At 37.1% G+C, this 25,865-nt stretch overlaps 7 protein-coding genes across 8 annotated transcripts; 6 read left to right on the plus strand and 1 right to left on the minus strand.

Moving 5' to 3' along the window:
* Positions 1-659: 659 nt before the first annotated feature.
* LOC125207692 (ABC transporter G family member 11-like) lies at positions 660-4,713 on the plus strand. Its single transcript, XM_048107143.2, has 9 exons — positions 660-1,021; positions 1,267-1,556; positions 1,630-1,801; positions 1,873-2,115; positions 2,179-2,373; positions 2,446-2,532; positions 2,750-3,022; positions 3,215-3,322; positions 4,295-4,713. Exons 1-9 carry the CDS (start codon positions 692-694, stop codon positions 4,574-4,576), a joined length of 1,980 nt encoding a protein of 659 aa, XP_047963100.2. The 5' UTR covers positions 660-691; the 3' UTR covers positions 4,577-4,713.
* A 1,063-nt stretch (positions 4,714-5,776) lies between these two features.
* Positions 5,777-9,264, plus strand: LOC125203126 (ABC transporter G family member 11-like). The gene is made up of 9 exons (XM_089061892.1): positions 5,777-6,075; positions 6,487-6,776; positions 6,845-7,016; positions 7,086-7,325; positions 7,418-7,612; positions 7,689-7,775; positions 7,865-8,137; positions 8,481-8,588; positions 8,919-9,264. Exons 1-9 carry the CDS (start codon positions 5,821-5,823, stop codon positions 9,177-9,179), a joined length of 1,881 nt encoding a protein of 626 aa, XP_088918018.1. The 5' UTR covers positions 5,777-5,820; the 3' UTR covers positions 9,180-9,264.
* Positions 9,265-10,174: 910 nt separating this feature from the next.
* LOC125204192 (pentatricopeptide repeat-containing protein At1g80150, mitochondrial-like) lies at positions 10,175-12,529 on the plus strand. Its single transcript, XM_048102765.2, has 3 exons — positions 10,175-10,269; positions 10,487-12,026; positions 12,121-12,529. The coding sequence occupies exon 2, from the start codon at positions 10,642-10,644 to the stop codon at positions 11,866-11,868; it is 1,227 nt and encodes a 408-aa protein (XP_047958722.2). The 5' UTR covers positions 10,175-10,269; positions 10,487-10,641; the 3' UTR covers positions 11,869-12,026; positions 12,121-12,529.
* A 1,180-nt stretch (positions 12,530-13,709) lies between these two features.
* On the plus strand, positions 13,710-17,369 carry LOC125204204 (Pentatricopeptide repeat (PPR) superfamily protein). 2 transcript variants are annotated; one of them, XM_048102781.2, is made up of 2 exons: positions 13,710-16,263; positions 16,780-17,369. In XM_048102781.2, the coding sequence occupies exons 1-2, from the start codon at positions 13,734-13,736 to the stop codon at positions 16,806-16,808; spliced, it is 2,559 nt and encodes an 852-aa protein (XP_047958738.2). In that variant the 5' UTR covers positions 13,710-13,733; the 3' UTR covers positions 16,809-17,369. The 2 variants fall into 2 exon arrangements, with proteins under 2 accessions (XP_047958738.2, XP_088916823.1); XM_089060697.1 differs by having other exon boundaries at positions 13,712-16,355.
* A 160-nt stretch (positions 17,370-17,529) lies between these two features.
* Positions 17,530-19,704, minus strand: LOC125204208 (uncharacterized protein At2g34160-like). Its single transcript, XM_048102801.2, has 5 exons — positions 19,422-19,704; positions 19,282-19,330; positions 18,391-18,453; positions 18,039-18,103; positions 17,530-17,854 (listed from the first exon to the last, which is right to left on the minus strand). The coding sequence occupies exons 1-5, from the start codon at positions 19,536-19,538 to the stop codon at positions 17,765-17,767; spliced, it is 384 nt and encodes a 127-aa protein (XP_047958758.1). The 5' UTR covers positions 19,539-19,704; the 3' UTR covers positions 17,530-17,764.
* Positions 19,705-20,651: 947 nt separating this feature from the next.
* On the plus strand, positions 20,652-21,218 carry LOC125206452 (uncharacterized). Its single transcript, XM_048105704.2, has one exon. The coding sequence runs from the start codon at positions 20,652-20,654 to the stop codon at positions 21,216-21,218; it is 567 nt and encodes a 188-aa protein (XP_047961661.2).
* Positions 21,219-23,764: 2,546 nt separating this feature from the next.
* LOC125204207 (glyoxylase I 4-like) lies at positions 23,765-24,698 on the plus strand. Its single transcript, XM_048102800.2, has 3 exons — positions 23,765-23,955; positions 24,051-24,156; positions 24,257-24,698. Exons 1-3 carry the CDS (start codon positions 23,798-23,800, stop codon positions 24,560-24,562), a joined length of 570 nt encoding a protein of 189 aa, XP_047958757.1. The 5' UTR covers positions 23,765-23,797; the 3' UTR covers positions 24,563-24,698.
* Positions 24,699-25,865: the final 1,167 nt, after the last annotated feature.

Here is a 25,865-nt window from a genome sequence, read left to right on the forward strand (position 1 = left end):
AACTTTTAAATTAAAATGTAGGAGTATTAATTATATTTAAATTTACTATACATCAAAGAAAATGCGTGCATAATCTAGAAACAACTTGAATCAAACTGCTTAGATAAAATACCAATAGCGCGGCTGTAGGAGTGAGAGGCTAGGTAGAGGTAGGACCAAGTGTTATTATATGTATTTTGCTAATTACAGTTTTTTTTGGTTTTTTAATCTAGACTCTAAGCATCTAATTGGTACTTAAGCGTTAATTGATTTAACCTCCACGACCACAACGGCTCTAGCTATTTAATGATGATTATAAAAGAAAAATAAAAACTTAACTAGCTACTTAAGTTTATCAAGATTCACTTATACTTTGCTTTGTTCTTATAAAAAGGAGAAATGACTGAGGTTATAAAATCACTAATCATTTGATAAATCATTAACATTGCTATGTAATTAAAAATTATATTCGAAAAATACCTCCAAACTAACTAATCAAGTTAGTACATAAATTATGTTTGGATTGAAAAATGAAAAATAAACAAGAAATTCCTCATACCCCCTTAATTTCATAATATCCTACAACCACCCTAACCCCATCGTAGTAATTAAGGCTAACCAGTTCCATTAATTTAGCATTCACTACTCTTGTATGTTTTCTTGATAAAACATCACGTTTCAAATTATTCAAAATCTTCTTCCCTCAAACTCGATGGGGGAGCCAAATGATGGCGCGATCATGGAGAAGGAGACAGAATCTAGAAACGGACAAGAAGATTCTGCAGAATCTGGCGGAGCATGCAGTCTTGCTTGGAAGGATCTAACGGTAATGATCGCTCTCCGCAACGGAAAAACACAGACAATTCTGGAGCAAGTATGTGGTTATGCTGAGGCAGGAAGCTTCACAGCTCTCATCGGACCTTCGGGCTCCGGCAAGACCACGCTGCTCGATGCCTTATCCGGCCGCCTCGCCCCCGACGCCTTCCTCTCCGGTCATATTCTCCTCAACGGCCGTAAGGCCAACTTATCTTTTGGCACCGTTGTGAGTCTTCTCCTCAAATTATGGTTATTTTAGTCACATTCCGATCAATTCAATAAAATATATATGCCTTTCGTTTTGCCACATTATACATAATTTCCCTCAAATACTATATAAGAAAATGAGACAGATGGGAAAAATGTCAAAGTTATGATATACTAATCAGCTATTTTGTAGACCGGCCGGAATGATTTTTCGGATAATTTGGCCCTGTATGTATATCAATAAATGTTGATATCTTATGGCAGGCGTATGTAACACAAGATGAAAGCTTGATTGGGACACTAACAGTACGAGAAACAATAGCATATTCGGCTCGACTCCGGCTCCCAGACACGATGCCATGGTCCGAGAAATCCGACATCATAGAAAACACCATCCTAGAAATGGGATTACAAGACTGCGCCAACACTGTCATCGGAAACTGGCACTTGCGAGGGATCAGCGGAGGCGAAAGGCGAAGAGTCAGCATTGCTCTCGAGATCCTCATGAGGCCCAAATTGCTCTTTCTTGATGAACCAACCACTGGCCTAGACAGGTTAGTAGGCAAATAAAAAATTAATTTCCGAATAAATTCTCTTAAACTAACTGATATTGTTGGAGGGGAGCAGTGCCGCGGCGTTCTTTGTGATTGAGATGCTGCGCGGATTGGCTAAGGATCAACGGACAGTGATAGCCTCGATCCACCAGCCTAGCAGCGAAGTGTTTGAGCTGTTCGACAAGCTGTGCTTGCTTTCCCGAGGCAGAACCGTCTACTTTGGCGAAGCGTCTGAAGCTCACGAGGCAAGAATCAGTCACTCTCTCACTGATTTTCATGGATACAACAAATTTGATGTTGAGAAGTTTGTTTGCAGTTCTTTGGTGGTGCCGGTTTCCCCTGCCCTGAATTCAGGAATCCCGCGGATCACTTCATCCGCTGCATCAACTCAGATTTCGACAAAGTGAAGGAGACTCTTAGAGGATCAACGGTCGAGACAGATGATGATCCTCTAGAGAATATAACCGCAGCTGAAGCTATGGAGATTCTCGTAGATTCGTATCGTAGCTCTGAGTATTGTAGAGCAGCAAATGAAAAGATTGAGGAAATGTCCAAAGTTGTAAGTGTTTTTGTACATTTGTTGTCTAAGAAAGTGTGTTTGATTTGAATTGATTTTGAATAGGAAGGAGGTGATGTGGATTTTGGAGGGAGTGAGGCGAGTTTCTTGAGACAAGCGTTCACATTGACACAACGGTCGTTTATTAATATGTGGAGGGATTTTGGGTATTATTGGCTGAGGCTTGTGGTGTACATTGTTGTCACACTTTGTATTGGCACCATTTACTTTGATATTGGAACTGCCTTTTCTTCCATCCAGGTAACATTTTATTGTAATCAAGAACTTTGGACTTATCAATTTTCAACAAGAATTTGAGTGTGGGAAATGCAGGGGAGGGGAGCATGCTCGTCTTTCGTGTTCGGTTTCGTGACCTTCATGTCCATCGGAGGCTTCCCCTCTTTCGTAGAGGATATGAAGGTAAGCTTATGAACTCCAGTGCAAGAAAAACTTGTTCCCACATCGGTTTTTATTAAGGAAACAAATGTGAGGGTTTTAACTAATCTTTTGGGATGATTTCTCTTATTTAGTCGAGACTCGGATCTTATTTACAACTGGAGTATTAGATATTGAGCCAAACAAAGGGGACTAATTTTGTAGGAGTAATTGATTTTTTTTTGCAATGCTGTTTGAATAGGTTTTCCAAAGGGAGAGGCTGAATGGGCACTACGGTGTGGGGGCATTTGTTATAAGCAATACTTTTTCAGCAATGCCATATTTGATTATGATAAGTGTGATTTCTGGAACAATATGCTACTACATGGTGAATTTCCACTCTGGTTTCTGGCATTATGTATTCTTTGTATTGTGCCTTTATGCTTGTGTGAGTGTGGTCGAGAGCCTCATGATGGCCATTGCGAGTGTTGTTCCTAACTTCCTCTTGGGGATCCTTGTCGGCTCGGGAATCCAGGTTCGTATGCTCATCGCTATCTGTATTTTTTTTCAACATATGATATGTTATGTCTACGACAGTCGACAGAGGAACATAAGATATTTCAACAACTTTAATCCGAAATAGAAGTGTTAATCCAAATTTTATTTTTCTACGTGCCATATAATATTTGCCTTTATTTCCACTTAATATATCATGTTTGTGTTTTAGGGAATATTTATGCTAGTGTCTGGCTATTTCCGACTACCAAATGACATCCCAAAGCCTGTTTGGCGATATCCAGTGTCATATATGAGTTTTCATTTTTGGGCTTTACAGGTAATGTTACTAACTTAAGTTTTCCATCAAACAAACGTGCCCAAAATATATTAATGCGTCGAACTGCCGATTAGGAGAGTCAAAATTAACAGAAAACTCACAACTTGAAAAAACATAAAATATAGCCAATTTGAATTGATGAGACTATAATTAGGGCAGGTAATTCGGTCATCGGTTAGTCGGTTAATCAATGACCGAACCGTTTATCACATTTCTCGGTTAACCGAAAACCGACAAATTCGGTTATCGATTCGGTTCGGTTCCAAAAGTAAGGCACTCAGTTATCAGTTCGGTTCGGTTCCAATCGGTTCTAACCGATTAGAACCGAATTACACATTTAAATATTTATTTTTATTAAATATTAATTCCTTTCTTTTATTAATTTTACACATACATAATTCTTTCTACAAGTATAAATACAAAAAATGCAATGTAGTGCAAGTGATGGCTAGGGTGGGCATTTTTCCCATGCAGTGTCCAAGGATCGATACCTATGTACCGCATAATTTTTTTTTTTGAATTTCGGTTCTGGTTCGGTTAACCGGGACCGAACCGACCTTGTTCGGTTAGGAACCGAGGCCAATTCAGTTTTGGTTCGGTGCTTCAATTTCGGTTCCTTTTGATTTTGGTTAACCTGGTATTCGGTTCGGTTAGAACCGAACAGACCGAATACCCTGTGCTAAATGTGCTTGATCACCACAAATTTGGAATCTTGATATAGATGTTGCATCCTCTTTGAAAATGGAACGACAATTGACGAAGACCGCACACCACCCCATAGCTTTTATTTTTGAGAAGTCCCTTTTCTCATTGCTTCCTTTATAGTAAATTTCTTGTATTTATGGTTTGAATTTTTATTTATTAATTAGGGATGGATATTTGAAGTGTTAAAATTAAGTGAATAATAAATATATATATATATATATATATATATATATATATATATATATATATATATATGATTTGTTGCAGGGACAATATCAAAATGATCTGAAAGGGTTGATGTTCGACAATTTAACGCCCGATCATGAACCAAAAATCTCAGGAGAATTCATTTTAGAAAACATATTTGAAATCGACACTGATCGATCAAAATGGGTGGATCTCAGCGTTATATTCAGCATGATAATCATATACAGGCTCATCTTCTTCATAATGATCAAAGCCAATGAAGTCGCCATACCATTGGTTCGACGCCACATTGCAAAGAAAAGAATAAAACCTGTAAATAATACTAATGATATGCATAGTTAATTAAGGCCCATCAATGTCTAGGTTGATTGAATCGTTTTTAAGTTACTACATGTATTAATATTCAAGAGGAATAGGACATACTGTATAAATTAGTACTTCCTCTGTTTCTTTATAATTGAATCATTTTTCTATTTTGAGAAGTTTTGTCATAATTGAGCCATTTTTATATTCCCTCTGTCCCATTAGAAATGCAACGTTTTCCTTTTTGGGTTGTCCACTAAAAATGAAACGTTTCTTAAAATGGAAACATCACTCTCTCTACTTTTCCCTCTCTCTTACTTTACTCTCTCTTCATTATCTCACAAAACAACACTTGCATAAAATCCTGTGCCGGAAACCAAAAGTTTTATATTTATTGGGACGGAGGGAGTATATAGTAATTTTTTTCTCTTTCTTACCTTACTTTCTCTTACTTTATTCATTCTCTCTACTTTTTTCTCCCTCTTATTTTTTTTATCTATTTATTTAACGCACTTAATATCCCTTTTTAAAACTTCGTGCCGAAAAATCACTTCATATAAGTAGCCTATATAGAAGTTGCAACAATTAATGCCGAATTGAAATTGAAACACAAGACAACACAACCAGCATAGTAGTACAATTTACCAATCTCACTACAACAAACAATTATTTACTTAAAGAAAAAAATTTCAAATATACATACGTGTATTATATATGGATATAAATAATTTTAGTTGATTTTCTAATATAGCAAATTAAGAATACTCCAAATATATTTCAAATTAAATTACAGTACAGTTCCTGCAATTTCAATTCAAACACAATTTCAAGTAGATCTATAGTGAGAATATTCTTTTTTTACGAATAGAAAGTTGCATCTTTTAAAGTGAAAATAAGTTGATTAAAATTTTAATTAAGCACCACATTATTATATCCCATGAGGATATCGAATGATATTATCGTCATTGACACAACAAAGATTATGATGGTCAATAGACATGCTTGACGGATGTATATTTTTAATTAATCTTACATGTTACAGCTTACAATCTTTGGGCTCATCGATCCCGTTGAAGTGCTATTTAAAATAATTAAAATATGATCCCCTCACTCAAAAAATCTAATATGAAATCTTCTTCTTTATATAATTATTAAGAGACGCGTTTTTGGTTTTTGCTCTAAACAGCTAGCAAGAATTAAGCAACTATTACATTAACCGTAACACGATTTAGGAACAGAGCGTCTGGTCTCATTTACAGTCAAACTCAAACGGAACGGCAAAGATGGAGAGTGCATGCAGTCTTGTTTGGAAGGATTTAACGGTTATGATCGCTCACCGCAACGGAAAAACACACACAGTTTTGGAGCAAGTGTGTGGTTATGCTGAGGCAGGAAGCTTCACAGCTCTCATCGGACCTTCGGGCTCCGGCAAGACCACGCTGCTCGATGCCTTATCGGGCCGCCTCGCCCCCGACGCCTTCGTCTCCGGAGATATTCTCCTCAACGGCCGTAAGGCCAACTTTTCTTTTGGCACCGTTGTGAGTCTTCTCTTCAAATAATGGTTATATTTTGCTATATTTTGGTCAAATTCTGATCTATCCCGCAACTTTCCAATTGGCTTTTTTAACAATTTTTTACCATTCCATGGCGAAAAATTTCAGCATGATAGTGTCTGAATTTATTGATATAATAATACATATGTAAAAATTAAATACCTTATTGATTAAGTATATTAAACGACGTCAGAAGCTACTCGTTTTGTCCATATAGTATTTTCTGGTTTGCCATGTTGTACATAACTTCCCACAACTATGAGATTATGAGACAATTAAAATATGCCAAATTTGTGATATAATCAGTCATTTTATAAAGTTGTAGACGGACCAGAATGATTTTTCGAACAATTTGCCCTTTTATTTATATCAATAAATGTTGACATCTTTTGGCAGGCATATGTAACACAAGATGAAAGCTTGATGGGGACACTAACAGTACGAGAAACAATAGCATACTCGGCTCGATTCCGGCTCCCAGACACGATGCCATGGTCCGAGAAATCCGACATCATAGAAAACACCATCCTAGAGATGGGGCTTCAAGACTGCGCCGACACTGTCATCGGAAACTGGCACTTGCGAGGGATCAGCGGAGGCGAAAGGCGAAGAGTCAGCATTGCCCTCGAGATCCTCATGAGGCCCAAATTACTCTTTCTTGATGAACCAACCACTGGCCTAGACAGGTCAGTAGGCAAATAAAATTAATTTGGAAATTCTCTAAAAACTAACTGATATTGTTGGAGGGGAGCAGTGCCGCGGCGTTCTTTGTGATTGAGATGCTGCGCGGGTTGGCTAAGGATCAACGGACAGTGATAGCCTCGATCCACCAGCCTAGCAGCCAAGTGTTTGAGCTGTTCGACAAGCTGTGCTTGCTTTCCCATGGCAGAACTCTCTACTTTGGCGAAGCGTCTAAAGCTCACAAGGTACGAATCTTGATCCATTAAATGATCTCACACAATGGTTTAGTGTTTACTTGTCTATTGTTTATACAGTTTTTTGGCGATGCTGGATTCCCTTGCCCTGAATTCGGGAACCCCTCGGATCACTTCATACATTGCATCAACTCTGATTTTGACAAAGTGAGACGATCAATGAAGCTGCAGTCTGAGACAGATGATGATCCTCTAGATAAAATAACAGCAGCTGAAGCTGTCAAAAGGCTTGTAGACTCTTACCTAAGCTCTGAATATTGTTGTGCAACAAAAGAAAAGATTGAGGAAATGTCCAAAGTAGTAAGTTTTTGGCCTATAATGTATCTCTATCTATTTTGTTGGGATTAAGAAAGAATGGATTTTTTATTTTCTATTGTTCTTGCATATAATAGGAAGGAAGTGTTGTTGGTTTTGGAGGGAGTGAGGCGAGTTTCTTGAGACAAACAATCCCTTTGACACAACGGTCGTTTGTAAATATGTGGAGGGATTTGGGGTATTATTGGCTAAGGCTTTTGATATACATCATTACTGCAGTTGGTATTGGTTCCATTTATTTTGATATAGGAACTGCTTATACTTCAATTCAGGTGACAGTTTACATTAAATGCAAAAATAAAAAATTTGATTTACGAACTTGTTTATAGTAGTAATTGGGAAATGCAGGGGAGAGGAGCGTGCTCGGCGTTCGTCTATGGTTTTGTAACCATCATGTGCGTTGGAGGCTTCCCCTCTTTTGTGGAGGATATGAAGGTAATCATGTAGTATTCTGCTTCCTGGGTCCGCAATGCGACTCAAAAGTATTATAGTCTGCAATACTAATATAAGTGGGATTTGATCAGGTTTTCCAAAGGGAGAGGCTGAATGGGCACTATGGTGTGGGGGCATTTGTTATAAGCAATACCTTCTCAGCAATGCCATATTTGATAACGACAAGTGTAACTTGTGGAAGTATTTGCTACTTCATGGTAGGATTTCACTCTGGCTTCTCGCATTATGCTTTCTTTGTACTGTGCCTCTATGCTTGTGTGAGTGCAGTCGAGAGCCTCATGATGGTCATTGCTAGTGTTGTTCCTGATTATCATATGGGAATCGTCATCGGCGCCGGAATACAGGTCCATACGTCGTTACCATCTACCATTTTATTAACACCGTGATTCAACTTATCCTGATCTTTCGTAGTTTTATCAATTGCATCTCAATCTTGAAAATTTATCAAATTCACCTCTAACCTTTAACAATTGTATCAATTATATCCCAATGTTTCCAACTTATCAATTACTATATCTCAATCTTTTTAACTTAGTATCGATTTCTATCAATGAGAATAGTAGAATCCTGACATGACGTGTCAGAATATGGCCTATTACTTATAGAAAATGTGCCTACTCTAATTTTTTCTTCTACATATTGTTTGTATCATCTTAAATTTGGTTTCATATAATTTTGATGCAACAGGGGATATTTTTGCTTGCATCTGGCTACTTTCTTCCTCCAAATGAAATCCCAAAGCTTGTTTGGCGATATCCATTATCCTACATGAGTTTTCAGTTCTGGGCTATACAGGTAATGAAATTATGAACAATCAATTAATTGTTCAATTAGGTCATGTACATAATCAATTAGAATTTGTGGTATGCGGATAGCAAATACTCCCTCTGTTCCGCTTTAGCAGTCCCACTTACTTTTATATACTTATTTTATAAAAATGATAGCAATAAATAGTTAAAGTGAATAAATGGTAAATTAAAAGAGAGATTAATGTAGAGAAGTTATCTACATTGTTCTCTCTCTTATTTTACCATTTCTCCACTTTAACTATTTATTATATCATTTTTAGTAACCGGAACTGCTAAATTGGGACAGAGGGAGTATTAAGAATATTTGTTAATGCAGGGACAATACAAGAATGATTTTAAAGGGTTGATGTTCAATGACATATCGTCTGATAAGCCTAAGCTCTCAGGAGAGTTTATTTTGGAAAACATATTTGAAGTGGATATTTATCGATCAAAATGGATGGATCTGAGCGTTATATTCAGCATGACTATTATATACAGACTCGTCTTCTTCATGGTCATCAAAGCAAATGAAGACATCGTACCGTGGATTCGACGTTATATTGCAATTAAGGCAAAGAATGCAAACCACAAATAATTACAGTACTAAATTTATAAGAAAACTTTTTCTATGTCAAATTACTATTCATATTACAATCAACTAGGATTTATCTTGTACGATTCACGCGGTGTTATTTCGAGATATTAACTCATTTGTATACTTATTCTTTATACGACATTGTGCGTTCACGATGCTATTTTGAAGACATTAACTCATCTATGTATTTATTTTTCATTTGTCATTGTGTGTTGCAACTGTTACACAATCTCTGATTTCCGATACTAATGACGACCTTATTTACTAGTACTAGTATGTCCGAACCAATGAATTACGTTTTATTTCCGACGTTAATACAATGGACTTAATTATCTTTAAGATAAGGCTCGAGCCTATTGTCAAAATTGTTGGGCCTCGTCGATTGGCTCAAGTCCATTAGTTAAGAGGAGATTTTGGTTCTGTCGGATTTAATTTAAGGGCGTGTTCACTTTGAAAGAATTGGCCGATTCTTGGAAGAATTAAGCCAATTCTTGTGTTCACTTTCCACAAATTAATTATTGGGGGCCTTACAATTGAGGTGAGGTCCGCACTATTCATGTCAATTGAGGAAGAATTGAAATCTTGCAAAATAGGTAAGATTCGGGTGTGCATTAAAAAGTGCACCAAAATATGGACTTGGTTTTACACATTTGCCTCATCTTTTCACTTTCTCACCTTTCCATATTTTCACTTGAAGAGATAAATTTGTCGATCTATAATTCTATTAAATCAAAGTCTTTATTTTATATAATATTTGGATCTTGTATACTAAACAAGAGGGAAGATATGGAGATATGAGCCCAAATTGGTAGAAATTGAAATATGAGAAAGTGAGGGCGCCCTAAATATTTGAATTATTAAATCGTCTTAATTTAGATTAAATTATTAAATCGTCTCAATTTAGTGCATTAGTCTTTGGCCACGTCAGCTAAGAGAAAAACTTATCGTGCAACCGCGTGCAGCAGATCAATAAGACCTCATTTCTAGAAAACCTGTAAACCCCTAAACTAGAAATTTCATGGACGCAAAACCCTCCATCACCACAAGCTCTCCCCCACCCACCTAAACTCACTTATATACAAATATATATGTATGTAATATAGCCCATCTGTTTTTATGCCTTGATGATCTCATTTATCCGTTCCATTCTATGTACAAAGCATATCAATTCATTCGCATTGCTTTAGTTTTCTAGATTCGGATTCTAGTCTGCAATTTCGGGACGCAATTTAGATTTTAGGGATTATTATTTTTGGGTCGATTGGGATCTTATATCGCATTTGATATATATTTTTTTTGTTTCTTAGGATTGGAATGGATTGATTTGATCCAAGATCAAATTCTTTTTTATTAGTTTGTGGCTGCCTGAGTTGAGGGAATTCGATTGCGGTGATATATTGAGAAGCTGCGATTTTGCCTGGTGGGTAATGGGTATTCATAAAAATTAGGGCTTTTGTGGAACATGCTCACTCTGCGACTGATTCGCAGGTTAGGCGCCGCACACTGTAATCTCGCCACCGCAGCTGTTTCTTCATCCATTGAAAAAATTAGTTCTGCTAGCAGTAGAGCTGGAAAACCTAGTTCGGTAGATGAGCCTGCATTGATTAAGCTAAAGAAGGAAAGGGACCCTGAGAAATTGTTCAATTTGTTTAAGGCTAATGCCACAAATAAGGTTGTTGTTGAGAACCGATTTGTCTTTGAGGACACCGTCTCTAGGTTAGCTGGGGCGGGCCGGCTTGATTATATTGAGATTTTGCTTGAGCATCAGAAGACTCTGCCACAGGGTCGTCGGGAAGGGTTCATTATACGAATTATAGTGTTGTATGGTAGGGCGAGAATGACTAAGCATGCTGTCAATACGTTTTGTGATATGCATTTGTATGGTTGTGCGAGGTCTGTTAAGTCGTTCAATGCTGCTTTGAAGGTATTGACTGACTCTCGGGATTTGCAGGCGATTGATTGGTTTCTAAATGATGTTCCTGGTAGATTTGGAATTGTGCTAGATACATATTCTTTTAATATTGTTATCAAGGGTTTCTGTGAAATGGGTATATTAGATAAGGCATTTCTTGTCATGGCTGGGATGGGAAAATGGGGACTGGAACCTGATGTTTTTACATACACTTCGCTTATAGAGGCCTGTTACAAGTCGAACTGTCCAGAGATTGCAAATGGATTGTGGAGCCGGATGGTATTAAAAGGGTGTCCTCCAAATATTGCGACCTTCAATGTGAGGATTCAGTTTTTGGTGAATAAGGGGCGTACATGGGATGCTAATAAGTTGTTGGATTTCATGCGGAGATTGAAGAGATCTCCTGAGTTTCCTGATGAGATCACGTATAATTTGGTGATCAAAGGTTTCTGCAAAATGGGAAATCTAAAAATGGCTATGTATGTGTATTCTGCTTTTAGGAGTGAGGGATACAAGCCAAATCAAAAAATTTACCAAACCTTGATTCATTATTTCTGTGAAGCAAGAGAATTTGACATGGCATACAACATGTGTAAACAAAGTATGGAGAACAACTGGTATCCTAGTGTGGGTACCATCTACAATCTGATTGAGGGCCTGGTCGGAGATGGAAAACTTGATAAGGCAAAACATATCTATAGTCTTGCTTTGAAAAGGAAGCCTCCTTTTAATCCGGCTCAAATTGAATTTATGAAATCCATGCTGTCAAGGAAATGACCTATTTTATTGGATGGGTCAATCGTCTCATAGGGAGGAAATTGGATTGATTAGTTATGAAGCAAGGTCGATTGGAGCCTTGCCTTAGAGATACCACCTCCGATGACTGCATGTAATTTCTTCAGTCTGATTCTGGTTCTGCCCAAATTAGTTATTATGTAAGTTCAACTCGTTAATGGATTTTAAACCAATAATCCAATATTTTAAATCATCTCTCAGTTGTGATAATCTGGATATTTGTGTTGTCTTCAGGTTTGAGCTGATTGCCAGATGCATCAGATGACTCATGTTTGATTATGCTGGAGCTCTAACAATTGGTAAATTGAAGGGCTACACTAATTTTTTTGATGCAGCTGTTTGCTGCATGTTAGTTTAGAAGAATACATAGGAACGTATTATGGTGGATTGCCAGAGTGAGCTTGAGGGAGTTACGAAACAGGGTGGTTAGTTGTTTTGTATATGCATTAAATCTCTAAGATATAGCGACCTCACTAGTCTTACGAGCTAGGTTGTATTAGTGCCTCGGCTTGCTCTGAGCAACTCCCTCCTGCTGATGTTCCATATTGAATTCTAACCCACACTTGGCAGATTTAGCCTTAACAAATTCTTTTGTAACATGATTGAGCTCTTGTTTAATAAACATCTCATTTAGCTTTTTAAAGTTGCTCATTCCTTCATTTGTTTTGTGTTACTATTTGTAACATTGTTTTGTAATTTGATTATGGAGAGTAATTGTGAGGCACAGACATATTTGATAGAGTCACCTGGAATCCCGAATGCAACCTTTTTTCGTGTAGTTGTGAGGCTGTGTGAAAGGAATGTAAAATGCAATTCTTATTATACATTAACAAGAACTTGTAGAAGAAAGAAAGATTTGCTTTGAAGTTTGTCATTTTTGTAAGCAACACATTCATGTGATCACGGAGTTCAATTCTAGTTGTTAGTCAGGAAGATGAATGGACTGTTTTTGATGAACCACCAGTTTGATTTAAGCTTGTTTCCTGTCAGTTGCATTTGCACGAGACTACTCTGTATAGATGTAGTACTACTGTTTTGTTGATTTCTCTGCATACTTGATAGTTGTATCTTGATGCTGATTAGAGATGATGTTATGTTCTTGCAACTCCTATAAGTTTAGAAAGTCTAATACTCCCCAAGCATGAAATTTCAAATTTTCACAATCGTTCATTCTGCGTACAAAATGACGTTTTTTTTGGTTATGCCTTCATTAAATGAGTATTCTTTTCCTTTCTTTATCATAATGAATGTAATTCGAAATAACACCAAAAAATGTCGTTTCATATATCAATGAGATAACTGTAAAAATAGATAGTAAGTAGTACTTTGTAATGTACTTTTTTGTTTTCTGGGTCTTATTTAATTAACTAAAATTCAATCAAATTCAACGATTTATATCTATCATTTTATAAAATAAAATATTATAAAGAACAAAAAAACAATAATTATCAAGCATAATTTAATCACTCTCGAAGAAAAGCAAACTTGTGAAACTTGTGAAGTTAGGGGTTAATCTTTTATCTAAATTTTACTAGTAAATTCACTTGTGAATATAAATATTAGAGCATCAATAACGCACGAAAAGAGAAACGCGACATGTTTGCACCATGGGTGGGCCGCGTTGGACGGAAGGCATCACCGTGATGCGGTAAGGATCACCTACTTCACTAATCGTAATCCATTCCTACTTCACACTCACATCAAAATAAAATGACCGCGATGACATACCATACATGCTTTATTATCAATAATTTATTTTTTATTCGTTAATTATATAGTCCATAATTGTAAATACTTTATACGCAAGAGTACAACATTACATGGTCCAATTGTTTGCGACGCCGACGATGGGTTTTTATGAGAAGAGGATAAAATATAAAGAAGTTATTACAAATTTTAAAAACCATTTCGTCTACATGTCCAAGGCAATTCTAAGACTCATCAAACCCTTAAACCGCCCCAAACAAAGAATCAAGCCAGCCCTCAATACTCCCATCACACCTCAAGTCAAGGATTTGGCCAATGAAGTTTGTGAAATTCTCCGAAGTGAAGACGAAAAGTGGGAAGAGTCCCTTCAAAATCGTTTCTTTGGAGAGGATATTGCTCCATCTGAAGTTGCCCACCTAGTGTTCGACAAAATTCGCAACTGCGAATTGGGTCTCAAATTCTACGGTTTCATCTCCCATAGCAGTTTCCACCTCGATGGGTTCGCTTACTCCTCACTTTTGAAGCTCTTGGCTCGTTCCAGAGTCTTGGAAGAAATCGACAGCGTATTGTTGGAGTGTTTGCATTGTGAAGAGAAGCGGCCTACTCACGAGGCGTTAGGGTTTGTAATCCGCGCGTATGCGGAATCGGGGTCTGTTTCTAAAGCTCTCGATTTGTATTCTTATCTTCTTAGGAACTACAACACATTGCCCCAGTTACCGGCATGCAATTCTTTGCTTAACGGGCTTGTCGATGAAGGAAAGTTGGATGCTGCGTGGCGTGTGTATGAAGAGATGGTGAGGAGAGATGAAGCCGGTGAGACTAGTTGTTTGGACAATTATAGTGTTTCTATAATGGTGAAGGGATTGTGTAGAGAAGGAAAGGTTGAGAAAGGTAGAAAGTTGATTGAGAAGAGGTGGGGAAGGAACTGCATTCCAAATATTGTGTTCTATAATATTCTCATTGATGGATTTTGCAAGAGAGGTAGTCTCGAGAGGGCTCATGAGCTTTTCGAAGAGTTGAAAGTGAAGGGTTTCTTTCCAAACCATGAGACTTATGGGGCTATGATTGATGGGTTTTGCAAAAGAGGGGAATTTGATAAGGTTGATGAAATGTTAAAGGAAATGGAGTCGAGTGGTATTGAGGTGAATACCATAATCTATAACAATGTTGTTGATGGTAGATGTAAATACAGCTTTGTCAGGGAAGCTTTTGAGACAACAAGAAAGATGATGGAAGTAGGGTGCCGGTTGGACATTGTGACATATAATTCTTTGATTTCTAGTGCTTGTAAAGATGGGAATGTGCAGGAGGCAGAAAAGCTTTTGGAGGAGGTAATCAATCGTGGATTGGTTCCGAATAAGCTAAGCTTTACCCCTCTTATACATGCCTACTGCAGGGAGCGAAATTTTGAGAGAGCGTCATTTCTTCTCGTTGAGATGACACGAAGTGGACATAAGCCTGACATGATAACATATGGAGGTCTTGTTCATGGGTTAGTTGTTGCTGGAGAAGTTGAGGCTGCTTTGACCATCCGAAACAACATGGTGGAAAGGGGAGTTTCTCCCGATGCATGCATTTACAATGTGTTAATTAACGGACTTTGCAAACAGAGTAGGTTTGCTGATGCGCAGCAGCTTCTCCAAGAGATGCTTGGGCGTAATGTGTCTCCTGATTCATATGTTTATGCCACTTTAGTTGATGGATATGTAAGAAGTGGCAACTTTGATGATGCCGAAAACCTTTTTGAACTCATAACAAAAACAGGTGTGAATCCTGGGCTTGTAGGGTATAATGCTATGATTAAGGGCTACTGTAAGCTTGGGAAGATAAAAAATGCTATTCTTTGCATTAATAAGATGACTAGAAGAAACATCACTCCAGATGAATTTACATATTCTACAATCATTGATGGGTTAGTAAAGCAGAATGATTTGCTTGGTGCATTGGCTGTGTTTGGCCTCGTCATCAAACAGAAGTACATACCAAATGTTGTGATGTATACCTCAATCATCAGTGGCTTTTGTTGTTGTAGAAATGTTTCGGGTGCAGAAAGAATTCTCAGAGGAATGCAATCAAATGGTGTGCCTCCCAATGTGGTGACTTATTCTGTAGTGATAGGTAGCTGTTGCAAAGAGGGAAAACTTGCACAAGCCTCTTCCTTTTTCGAAGAAATGATGATGAGCAAGTGTAATCCCAATGAAGTTACATTTCATTATTTGGTCAACGGGCTATCAAACAATGCTTCTTCTGTTATTCAGGGGACACAAGATGGTGGTTCTGGTCAGCATAAGCATATGCTTCTTGATATCTTTGGGACGATGGTATCTGATGGTTGGCATCCCATATCTGCTGCGTACAGCTCAATTGTTGTATGTCTTTGTTTGAACAGGATGCTTGGAACTGCATTACAGCTGACTGATAAGATGTTGAATAAAGGCTTCCATCTAGACTCAGTGAGTTTGGCTGCTCTATTACATGGTGCTTGTTTAGTAGGAAAATCCAAAGAATGGAAGAGCATGGTTACTTCCAAACCAATTGATGCAAAGCTTGATGTTGCTTTGAAGTATTTGGCCATATTTGGGTGCTACTCGAGCCATCATCTGACTAAAGAGACCTCAGTGATTTTGCATTCCTTGCTACAGGATTCAACTCTAACGAATGTGCTGGCAGGTTCTTGAAATCTTGATAACCAATAGGAAACACTTCTTAGTCCGAACATGTGATATCTCTTCCGAGAGTGCATAGTTGTTAGGGAATTTGAGGTGGAGCTCTTGTGAGAAACTTTACATTCCAAGCTATTTATTTTGTGATTTTGTTCTGTTCGGATCACCTGATTATCATATTGGAATGAATGTATGCATCTCCTCATTTGGTAGCTCATGTGGTTATCTCAGAAGCAACTGAGGCACCAACTACCATGGAATAAGCACCAGTAACATAGGAACTGGCAGGTAGTAAGGTGGACAACCCGTTGTCCTGTTCATTAAATGAACAATTTTGTGCCCTTATGTAACATGTCATGGTCGGGCAAGGGAAACATAGACTGCATCATAAGCATTCTTATCCTAGTTCATACTTGATTCTCCTGCAGTTTATTGATAGCATACTTGGCTTCTACAATAAGCTTCCTGTTGCGTATTCCTATTTATGCAGAAATCTAACTGGTGTTTGGTAATAAAATTGCAGAATGGATCCACTTGCAGCGAATAGGCTGATTCTCTCACCATACTTCCCTCAACAGACAAGATATATCCAACGAGTGAGAAACTACTGTATCCATATTTCTTGCTGAACCAAGCCAAGCCGAGCTCACCTAAAACAAGCCTTATTCACCAGGAGAGGTTCAGTATGGCGTCTTCTTCAAATTATTACGCTAAGTCCACTCTGAGCATAACAATGAGTTGAGGTTGCTTCTGTGGTTAGGTATTTTCTTCATAGATAGGCAGTGTGGGGAGGGTGACGCTGTGGATATCAAATGAATAGACCATGAGGTGTTACTCTTAGGAATGGCTTTGGCCAGGCTTGGGCAGTGTGGATCTTCTCAGCCTGGTATAAATCATTGGAGGCTGGTCTCAAAGATTTTAGTACATTGTGACAGATCTAGATGGGAACATAGCAGATTTTTAAGCTTCAAGTGCAATATTGAGTTGTTCTTAGTCATGTTTTTCTATTTAAGTATAGAACATCTTGAAGAGTTTATTCATTTTTTTATACTAGGACTAGGATCTTGGAATTTCAACAGATTTCTCAGCTCTCTGGTTATTATTATTGTACTACTATACCTTTTTCTACACCATGTTAATTTATCAAAAAATTGTGTATAGATGGAACAAAACATTGATATAGATATGCAAGGAAACGGGAAGTTCATTCAATGTCTCACAGGAAATTGTGTGTTTTGGAGTAAAAAGAGTGCCTTCAATATCTCACAGCAAATAATAAATCACCTAAAAAGGCATAATCCCACTGCATATAATAGTACTGTGTTAAAGAACATCATTTGACTAATCTACACCTAAAAAAAGCCTTAACCATAACACATCCAATAAACAACTTGTTACAAAACTTAAAGGAATATACCCACTATAAATGTAGCCATTTTACATGACTCAAACTCATTCAACATCCATAACAGTAGGCAAAATAAGAGATGAGATGACGGCTATCAGGCTTATTCCTCATCATTTCCATTCTCCCTAGCCTCTTGGGCTGCAGCCATTAACTCATCGAAATTTGCTGTTTTCCCAAGTACTACTTCAATCTGTATGAAAAAAGAGAGAACAAAAGGAAAATGAAAAAAAGCATTAGATGTAAGATGTTAACGAATATGTACCTAAGCATCGACCCATGTTGTTCTCATCAAAGACAGGAAGAAACACGCCCAGGATACAAACATCAATACTAATCCTTATGCACTGATCCAGTCTGAACAGGAATAGACGTACCTTGGCTTTTTGGACAGGCCTTCCACGAAAATCATCCTTTATCTCCACAGTGGATGTCATGATTTCTACATGTTCAAAAGTAGATACGGTTAGTTCAATCTCTGCAACATATATGATGTATCTGTAAGGTCTACACAGATTATTAGATACAGCAATCAAATTGAAGATTTTGATTAAAAGATTATGCAATTTCCTTCATTTTGTAACACCATTTTATTCCAACACCCACCAAAGTTACTGCTATAGCTGATCACCCAATCAAACCTTTCCCAAATCAGTATGGCGTTCAGAAGTCGCTTGTGATCGTTAAAAAACAATAATGAAGAAAATGGAACTGTAAAGAATAACTCACTCTTCTCAACAGCAAATCCATTGTTCTTCAGAATTTCAGCAACTGAGACAACTGTTGAGATTGCTATAATAACATAACAACAAATCACAAAATCAGTACAGAACCAGGAAAAGGGGAACAAATAAAAATTATAGAGGATGGGATGCACTCAGCAATCCAAAACAAAGGAGAGGTTTAGAATGCACGATTCTAAAAAATAATCCACATAAAAGCAGAAAATAATTGTCGCTTCTCCTTGTCACAAAATGGTTTCAGTAATGTATTCATATCCTTTTCGAATGAGTTGTAATTCACGACACAGAAAAAAATCCACATCAACTAGCAAAAAGATTAAGATTAGTCTGCCAACAAATTCCAATTAAAACTTCAACTTTTCACGTAACTAACTGGTCCTTTGAGAACCACACCACAATCTTAGAAACTCTCACGGCGGTGTAATTTAAGGCATCTCAACGCAGTTTTACCAAAAGAGCAACCGGAAATTGTCACTGAACAAATGGCTGATGAGCTACTCCTACAAATCCACACATTCTAATCAGTAGCAGTACTTTTTTCACAAGCAGCCAGCACCTTCTTATTATCCCTTGCATAAAGGCAGACCAACGTAACCAAACAATCAAACATAGAACCTTAACACCAAATCCCTCCTTATAAACATAAAACTGAAAACAACAAAAGGACTACAACGAACTGAATTGCTTAGAAAACCGTCCAAATCATCCCATTACAAATGTACTTGTCGAGGACTAATGATGCTCTTACATAAACTGAAAACGCATCAAAACAGAGCATAACCCCAAAAATCATTTTCATTCTCATTAGTCGCAGTCATCATATACATACGAAATTATAAAATGAGAAGCAACTCAAAAACCAGGTAACGGAAATTACCCATGCCAAGTCCTGAAAGCTCTACCTCACTGTGTTGCTGCATATACCTCTAGATAACAAAATACATGAAATTAATAAAATCCAATTCACAGCAGAATTGGAAACCGAATAATCAAACACGGGCGCCGATAACTCTATACCTTAGCGAGATTAACGTAAAAGAATAGCGGCTTCTTTGTATTGGAGACTTGAATTCGGTTCTTCTTCTGGTTTTCAGCAATGTTAATCTTGTTCACTCCTTCGGTTATCTCTTCCATTTTTGCAACGATATTATCTTCTGAGGTAGGGATTTAGGTCGATTTTCTGCTGGCAAGGGTTTTAGAGAAGCTAGGGTTTTATTTTGTGATTTGGGAATCGCTCCAAATTATAGCCAAAGCCCATAGGCGTAAGCTTGTTTTTGCGAGGGTGACCAAAAATATCCAAAAATCAAAAATCCGATCGGAACTAAATTAGAATAATTTAAAATTTGGTTCAGATATTTGGTTCGGATATTTTAAAATCCAAAGTAAATCAAAATCTGAAATATAGTTACGTATATTATACCTTGAAAACGAGTAAATATAAAACTATTATGTTCAACAATTCTAATAGTATTCGATAGTATGAGATTTTCGGATTTGTATATGTTATTATATAATTTCAAAATTTTGGATCAGATTTCAGATTTTTGAACAATTCAGATCGAATCAGATTCATTTTTCATACAGTTTTAAAATTTTTCGAATAGGATTGAACTGAGCGAAAATCTTAGTCCAGAGTCTCGATTGCTTATGATTAAATTGTCCCGAGACTATTCTGGATTGATTAAATCCATATTACTCAAAATTCATATTATCACTGGCTAAGACCAAGACTCATACATTAAGATTAATCCAATGCGACAATATCTCGACATTAAATACATCCCCAGTCTTCAAAGAATATGCACTTTGAGTTCAGCAATGCAAAATTGGCAAAGTAAGAGAGAGGTAAAATAAAATAAAAATAATTAAAGTATTGTTAGTGGGAAATGAGTCCTATCTCATTAGGGCATCCACTATAGGGGCGGTGCGCCGACCGCCCCGTTTGCGGCTTAGCCGCGGCGGGCTATAGCGGAGGTGGTGTCCGCCCCGGGGGCGGACGGGCATTCGCCGCGATTGCGGCGAGGACGAGCCGGAAGAGAGAGAAGCGCGGCGGCCGCTGCGCCTATCTATTGTGCGGCGAAATCGGCACGGCGGTCGCCGGTTTAAATTTTTTTTTTTTTTTTTTAATTTCGAATTTGTAATGGTTTTTTTATAAATATTCCTCCCATTTTCATCTTCTCTCCACACACATCTTCACACCCATTTCACTTTCTATCCAAATTTTCTATCTCTAAAAACATTTCAATTATGGATGATTTGTGGAATCAAGCATGGGATTCTTTGATTCAAGAGGTGCAGAGGGAGGCCGACGAGGAGACGGCGGCGGCGGCGATCCCTCGTGAGATTCTTCATCGTCGGACAATCCCACGAGACCATGTCGGAGCGGCTGATCGGCTTATGGCCGACTACTTTAGCGCTGACCCTCGTTACCCGGCTGAGATTTTTCATCGGCGTTTCAGAATGTCGCGACCGCTCTTTACCCATATAGCGACGACATTGGCGGACCGGTTCGAGTGCTTCACGCTCCGGAGTGATTGCACTGGCCGGATCGGACTGTCTACTTTGCAGAAATGCACCTCTGCAATTAGGCAGTTTGCCTATGCCGGACCGGCTGATATGTTCGACGAATACCTACAGATGGGTGAGACGACTAGTCTAAATGTGCTCCGGCAGTTTTGTAAGGGCATTCGGGAAGTCTTTGGTCCGGAGTTCCTACGAAAGCCAACCCCTGATGAGTGCCAGAGACTGCTAGATATGCACTGTGCGGTGCACAGTTTTCCCGGGATGATGGGCAGCATTGATTGCATGCATTAGGAGTGGAAAAACTGCCCGGTGGCGTGGAAAGACCAGTTCACTACCGGTTTCAAGCAGAAACATCCGTCGATGATCCTCGAAGCCGTTGCTGACTACCGTTTGCGGATCTGGCATGCGTATTTCGGTGTTGCAGGTTCGAACAACGACATCAACGTTCTGCAGTCGTCGCCTATCTTCAATGATGATTGCCGGGGAGAGGGTCCAGAGATCAGTTTTGTAGCAAATGGCATGCAGTATCGCAGGGGATACTATTTGGCAGATGGAATATACCCTCGTTGGCCCGTATTCGTCAAGACACTTCGCCAACCGGCTGGAGCGAAGAGACAATATTTTGCGCGAAAACAAGAGGCCGCTAGGAAAGATGTTGAGCGAGCTTTTGGTGTGCTCCAAGCGCGATGGGCCATTCTACGCTGCCCGGCACGAGTTTGGCACGAAGATGATGTCGCGAATATTATGGTAGCATGTATCATATTGCATAATATGATAATAGAAGATGAAGGATTTGCTGCAGAACGTTGGGCGCCGGAAGATGGTGCAAGTACAAGTCACGGCGTTGCCTCCGCGCCGATACAGATGGGTGTACCACGTAGTAATGAATATCTGATCCAACGTTTCGCTGATATACGCAGGAGCACAGCACATGACCAACTCCAGGTCGATTTGATTGAAGAGGTCTGGGCACGTAGGGGAGGCGGCGTAGCGTGAAGAACATGTGTGATTTTCCGTAGATCAAATTTTTGTTGTAATTTTCCCCTCACTTTAATCCGACGAAAATTTAGTTTTCAATTTTAATTTTATTGCACTAGCCGTTTTTCTCTAATTATTTTTAGTCCGATAATTTTAATTGTAATTGAATTAAAATATACAACAAAAAAAATAAAGTGAAATTTGTCCACCAAAAAGTGTCCACTATTGCTGCGGAAACTTTTTTTTGTGGCCGTGGACAAATAAAAAGTGGCTATGGACAAAAAAAAAAGTTGTCCACCAAAAAGTGTCCATCTATAGTGGATGCTCTTAGGGCGAATTTTTTTTCTTCTAAAATTGAAAAGTGCATATTCTTGTGAGACGGACTAAAAAAGAAAGAGTGTACATTCTTGTGGCACGGATGGAGTATCATGTTTGATCAGTCCAATCGAAATCTCAAACTGTTTCTCGACATCTTTTCACTAATGGTTCAGTATCAACAAGAGCTATTTACAAATTGAAAGTTTTCAACATTTTGATCACCTTTAAAACTTTTAATATATCAAACTTTTAATCGTGTATAAAAAAGAAACGTCTCCACTACTATAGAATAGAGGAAGTAGTATTTAATTTTTAAAACTTCAAAGGTTCAAATTTATTCAATTTCTAGTAAATTAATTTCTTCCTTTTAAAAAAAATCTTTTATTTTATAGTATTACTAATATATGGTATAATTATCAATGATAGTATAAGTTCTAATTATGAGTAATATAATAGGGGTATAATATATTATTTTTATCAATGATAATTTCCCTTGTGAGACAAACTAAATTGCTTATCGAAACGCATAAAGTGAAGATATTCTATTTCCACGTCCAAGTCTTTTTCGTTAATTTCTTAATTAATTTGGTTTAGAAAAGTTTGTTGTTGGTGAATTTCTATTCAAAATAAAATTTTGATTTAATTAGCTCAGCATATATATATATATATATATATATATGGATTACAAAATGCATGTATACTAGAAATGGAAAAGTTTATTCGTTTCAATTAAAGGATTGTTTCTTCAACACAGAAGTTTATTGGTATAGGACAAAAACTTTTCACAATAATGGAAACGTTAAAATCCTTAACTAAAAAACAAGGATTCAGTTAGTTGATCTAAGTTTAAACATTAAACCTTGATAGATAATTAATTTAAAACATGAATAGTGGTGTTGAATGATTTATACTAGTACTCAAGTACAATACTAATTTTGATTGTGTAATGCAATAAATGCGTTTTTTTTTATAGACTAAATAAATTATATATATTAATATTTTGGACTATTAATCAAATATAGCACACTATATGTTTGTGTTGTGTTCATAACGTGTACCGTACACGTCTTTAGACCAAGTAAGATATAAATGAAGTGGGAAAGGGTGGAAGATATGTAGAGTTCAAACATTTACTTGAATTAGAAATGAAGATGGCATTTTGCTACTATAAGTGTGACATTAAAAAAAAAAAAGCTAAGGAGATTAGACAAATAAAATATGGAAAGCTTCAATTTCTCAATCCCTCTATTCACAAACACGTAACATCTATCTCCGGTATTTCCATTATTATAAATTACTAATACTATTGTCTTGTCATAGGTACTACAACTCAATTACAAACCACAAATAAAATATACTTAGAATAACGTATGCTAAATTACTTAAAAATGCGAAAATTAATTAATGTAAAATAGTATAGTAGTATATATGATCTAATGAAGTTAATGGAGTTCTATATAATGAGGATTAAATCATTCGAAAAACTCAACAATTTCTCCACTGCAAATCACTTATCTTACTCCTTCAATTCTCCTTCTCTTCTCTTCTCTCAGTTTTTCTTGTTTCCAGCAAAGATGCAGCTGGACAGCAAGAGGAATGTGTTGCAGCTGTCGTCGTTGAACCACATTTCTCTAGTCTGCAAATCAGTGGATCAAACCAATGAATTCTATATAAATGTTCTTGGATTTGTGCCTGTCAAGAGGCCTGCTGCTTTGCAATTTCCAGGGGCATGGTAAAAATCACACACATATTCTCATGCAAATATATATGTATGAATGTATGTATGTGTAATTGTGTGTTTGAATTCTTGATTAATTGTATGAGCAGGCTGGTTGGACATGGGATAGGGATACATCTACTTCAAACTGAAAATCCAGAAAATTTGCCAAACAAAACTGTGATTAATACCAAAGATAATCACATTTCCTTTCAGGTAAATTTGGCTATGTTCAAATAACACATAACAAAAAAAAAAATAAGAAAAAGGAAAATGTGTTACAAATCTAGCTCAACTTGCATGTATGATGTGGCAGTGTGAGAACATGGGCATGGTGGAGAAGAAACTGGGAGAAATGGGGATTGATTGGGTGCGGCAGAGAGTAGAAGAAGGCGGGATCGACATGGATCAGGTGTTCTTCCACGATCCGGATGGATTCATGATTGAGATTTGCAACTGCGAGAGCATACCGATTATACCATTGGATGGCAAGATGCATAAGCCTTGTGCATTGAACAAGACGAGGGTGCAGCACCAGCAGATCCGCGCCCTAGCGCCTAGGCCGAGGGTTGGTGCCAAAATTTTGAGCGAGGGGGGCGATATTATTATTACTAATAATTAACTATAAGCGAATTATATACTTATACAATACAAAATTATTAGTACTATTTTATTGATCGAATTATAAACGGTATATATATAATGAAAATTGTCAAGATAAAAGTTGTAACAATGATCTATATGGGATGAGAGCATTAATAACTGAAAGATTTTGATTTTTTTTTAATTTTCAATTTTTGTTATCCGTTTTTGTAGCCATTGACGAGCATACAGAATTTTGAAGTAATCCGAATTTCGTATACAAAATTAATTTTTCCTATAAATACTTTTTTAATATAAGATACGTGCACATATAAAAAAATATAGGGGCATGTTAGGTCGCCACCACCTCTTAAAATAACACCATACCATCATTCATAGCCAATCATTTGTACACGTGGACGAATAATAAGCTGCCATGTGGCAAAAAAAAAGTTTAAAAAAAATGACCAGCAATATGTTGTACACTATACAACAATTTTTCTTGGACAACAATATTCAATACACTAGACAACAATCTATAGATTGCTGTCTAGCGTATTGAATATTGAATATTGTTGTGTAGCGTTTATAATATTGTTGTATAAGTGGTGTCACAGTGTCATTTTAAGAGGGGTTGTCATTTAAACACAAGAAATATATCTATAATTAATAAGATGAATAAGTTTTCAAGAATTTGATTAGAGAATAAGAAGAAGAAAACGATATGGAGTTAATTAGCTACTAAAATTATAAACACACATTTTCATAAAATTGCTCATATATATAATATATAGATTGACATATAAAAAAAGTCTATATAAATAGTACTGTGGTATGTTTAATTGATTTTATTGGGCTACCGCTGTCCGGCCTGTCCCTATCGCTCTTGCTCAATCCTCAGTCAAGCTCTGGGAACAACATTTGATGCGTGAAGTACAATACAGAACTGTATTATACGGCCTGTACTCCATCAGTAATAATTATCTAGTTATAATTCATTTAATATACATCTATAACTATAAGTGCTGCAATAATTCATTTAATTATTAAATATACATCTATAGACTTTATATTTATGTTCCACTATAATTAGGTGTATTGGTGTATATCACTGGATAAAATAACAAAAAAATAGGTTTCCCCCTTGGTTGGCAATTAAAGTATTTTTCGTGTTCCCGCATTATAACACATCATAGGCTCATTTAAATAAGTATCTCAAAACATTTAGATAAGACCACTCTAAACTTAAATATATGTACGCAAATTGGTTGGCAATTAAAGTATTTTTCGTGTTCCCACATTATAACACATCATAGGCTCATTTAAATAAGGATCTCAAACTA

Source organism: Salvia hispanica, chromosome 6 (genome assembly GCF_029641045.1).
Source record: "Salvia hispanica isolate PSC_SH4W2 chromosome 6, Shi_PSC_v1, whole genome shotgun sequence".
In the NCBI taxonomy this organism is placed as follows: domain Eukaryota; kingdom Viridiplantae; phylum Streptophyta; class Magnoliopsida; order Lamiales; family Lamiaceae; genus Salvia; species Salvia hispanica.

What these genes read in the sequence shown, in the direction of transcription:
- LOC125207692 (XM_048107143.2), top strand. Translation starts at nt 692, where the DNA reads ATGGGGGAGCCAAATGATGGCGCGATCATGGAGAAGGAGACAGAATCT. An exon ending in ACTTATCTTTTGGCACCGTT is followed by an intron (nt 1,022 to 1,266) that starts GTGAGTCTTCTC and finishes ATCTTATGGCAG; the next exon opens with GCGTATGTAACACAAGATGA. An exon ending in TTGAGGAAATGTCCAAAGTT is followed by an intron (nt 2,116 to 2,178) that starts GTAAGTGTTTTT and finishes GATTTTGAATAG; the next exon opens with GAAGGAGGTGATGTGGATTT.
- LOC125203126 (XM_089061892.1), top strand. Translation starts at nt 5,821, where the DNA reads ATGGAGAGTGCATGCAGTCTTGTTTGGAAGGATTTAACGGTTATGATC. An exon ending in CTTTTGTGGAGGATATGAAG is followed by an intron (nt 7,776 to 7,864) that starts GTAATCATGTAG and finishes GGATTTGATCAG; the next exon opens with GTTTTCCAAAGGGAGAGGCT. An exon ending in TCATCGGCGCCGGAATACAG is followed by an intron (nt 8,138 to 8,480) that starts GTCCATACGTCG and finishes TTGATGCAACAG; the next exon opens with GGGATATTTTTGCTTGCATC.
- LOC125204192 (XM_048102765.2), top strand. Translation starts at nt 10,642, where the DNA reads ATGCTCACTCTGCGACTGATTCGCAGGTTAGGCGCCGCACACTGTAAT.
- LOC125204204 (XM_048102781.2), top strand. Translation starts at nt 13,734, where the DNA reads ATGGGTTTTTATGAGAAGAGGATAAAATATAAAGAAGTTATTACAAAT. An exon ending in TCTAACGAATGTGCTGGCAG is followed by an intron (nt 16,264 to 16,779) that starts GTTCTTGAAATC and finishes ATAAAATTGCAG; the next exon opens with AATGGATCCACTTGCAGCGA.
- LOC125204208 (XM_048102801.2), bottom strand. Translation starts at nt 19,538, where the DNA reads ATGGAAGAGATAACCGAAGGAGTGAACAAGATTAACATTGCTGAAAAC. An exon ending in GCTTTCAGGACTTGGCATGG is followed by an intron (nt 18,454 to 19,281) that starts GTAATTTCCGTT and finishes ATGTTATTATAG; the next exon opens with CAATCTCAACAGTTGTCTCA. An exon ending in TGGATTTGCTGTTGAGAAGA is followed by an intron (nt 18,104 to 18,390) that starts GTGAGTTATTCT and finishes TTGAACATGTAG; the next exon opens with AAATCATGACATCCACTGTG.
- LOC125206452 (XM_048105704.2), top strand. Translation starts at nt 20,652, where the DNA reads ATGGATGATTTGTGGAATCAAGCATGGGATTCTTTGATTCAAGAGGTG.
- LOC125204207 (XM_048102800.2), top strand. Translation starts at nt 23,798, where the DNA reads ATGCAGCTGGACAGCAAGAGGAATGTGTTGCAGCTGTCGTCGTTGAAC. An exon ending in TTGCAATTTCCAGGGGCATG is followed by an intron (nt 23,956 to 24,050) that starts GTAAAAATCACA and finishes TTGTATGAGCAG; the next exon opens with GCTGGTTGGACATGGGATAG. An exon ending in ATAATCACATTTCCTTTCAG is followed by an intron (nt 24,157 to 24,256) that starts GTAAATTTGGCT and finishes ATGATGTGGCAG; the next exon opens with TGTGAGAACATGGGCATGGT.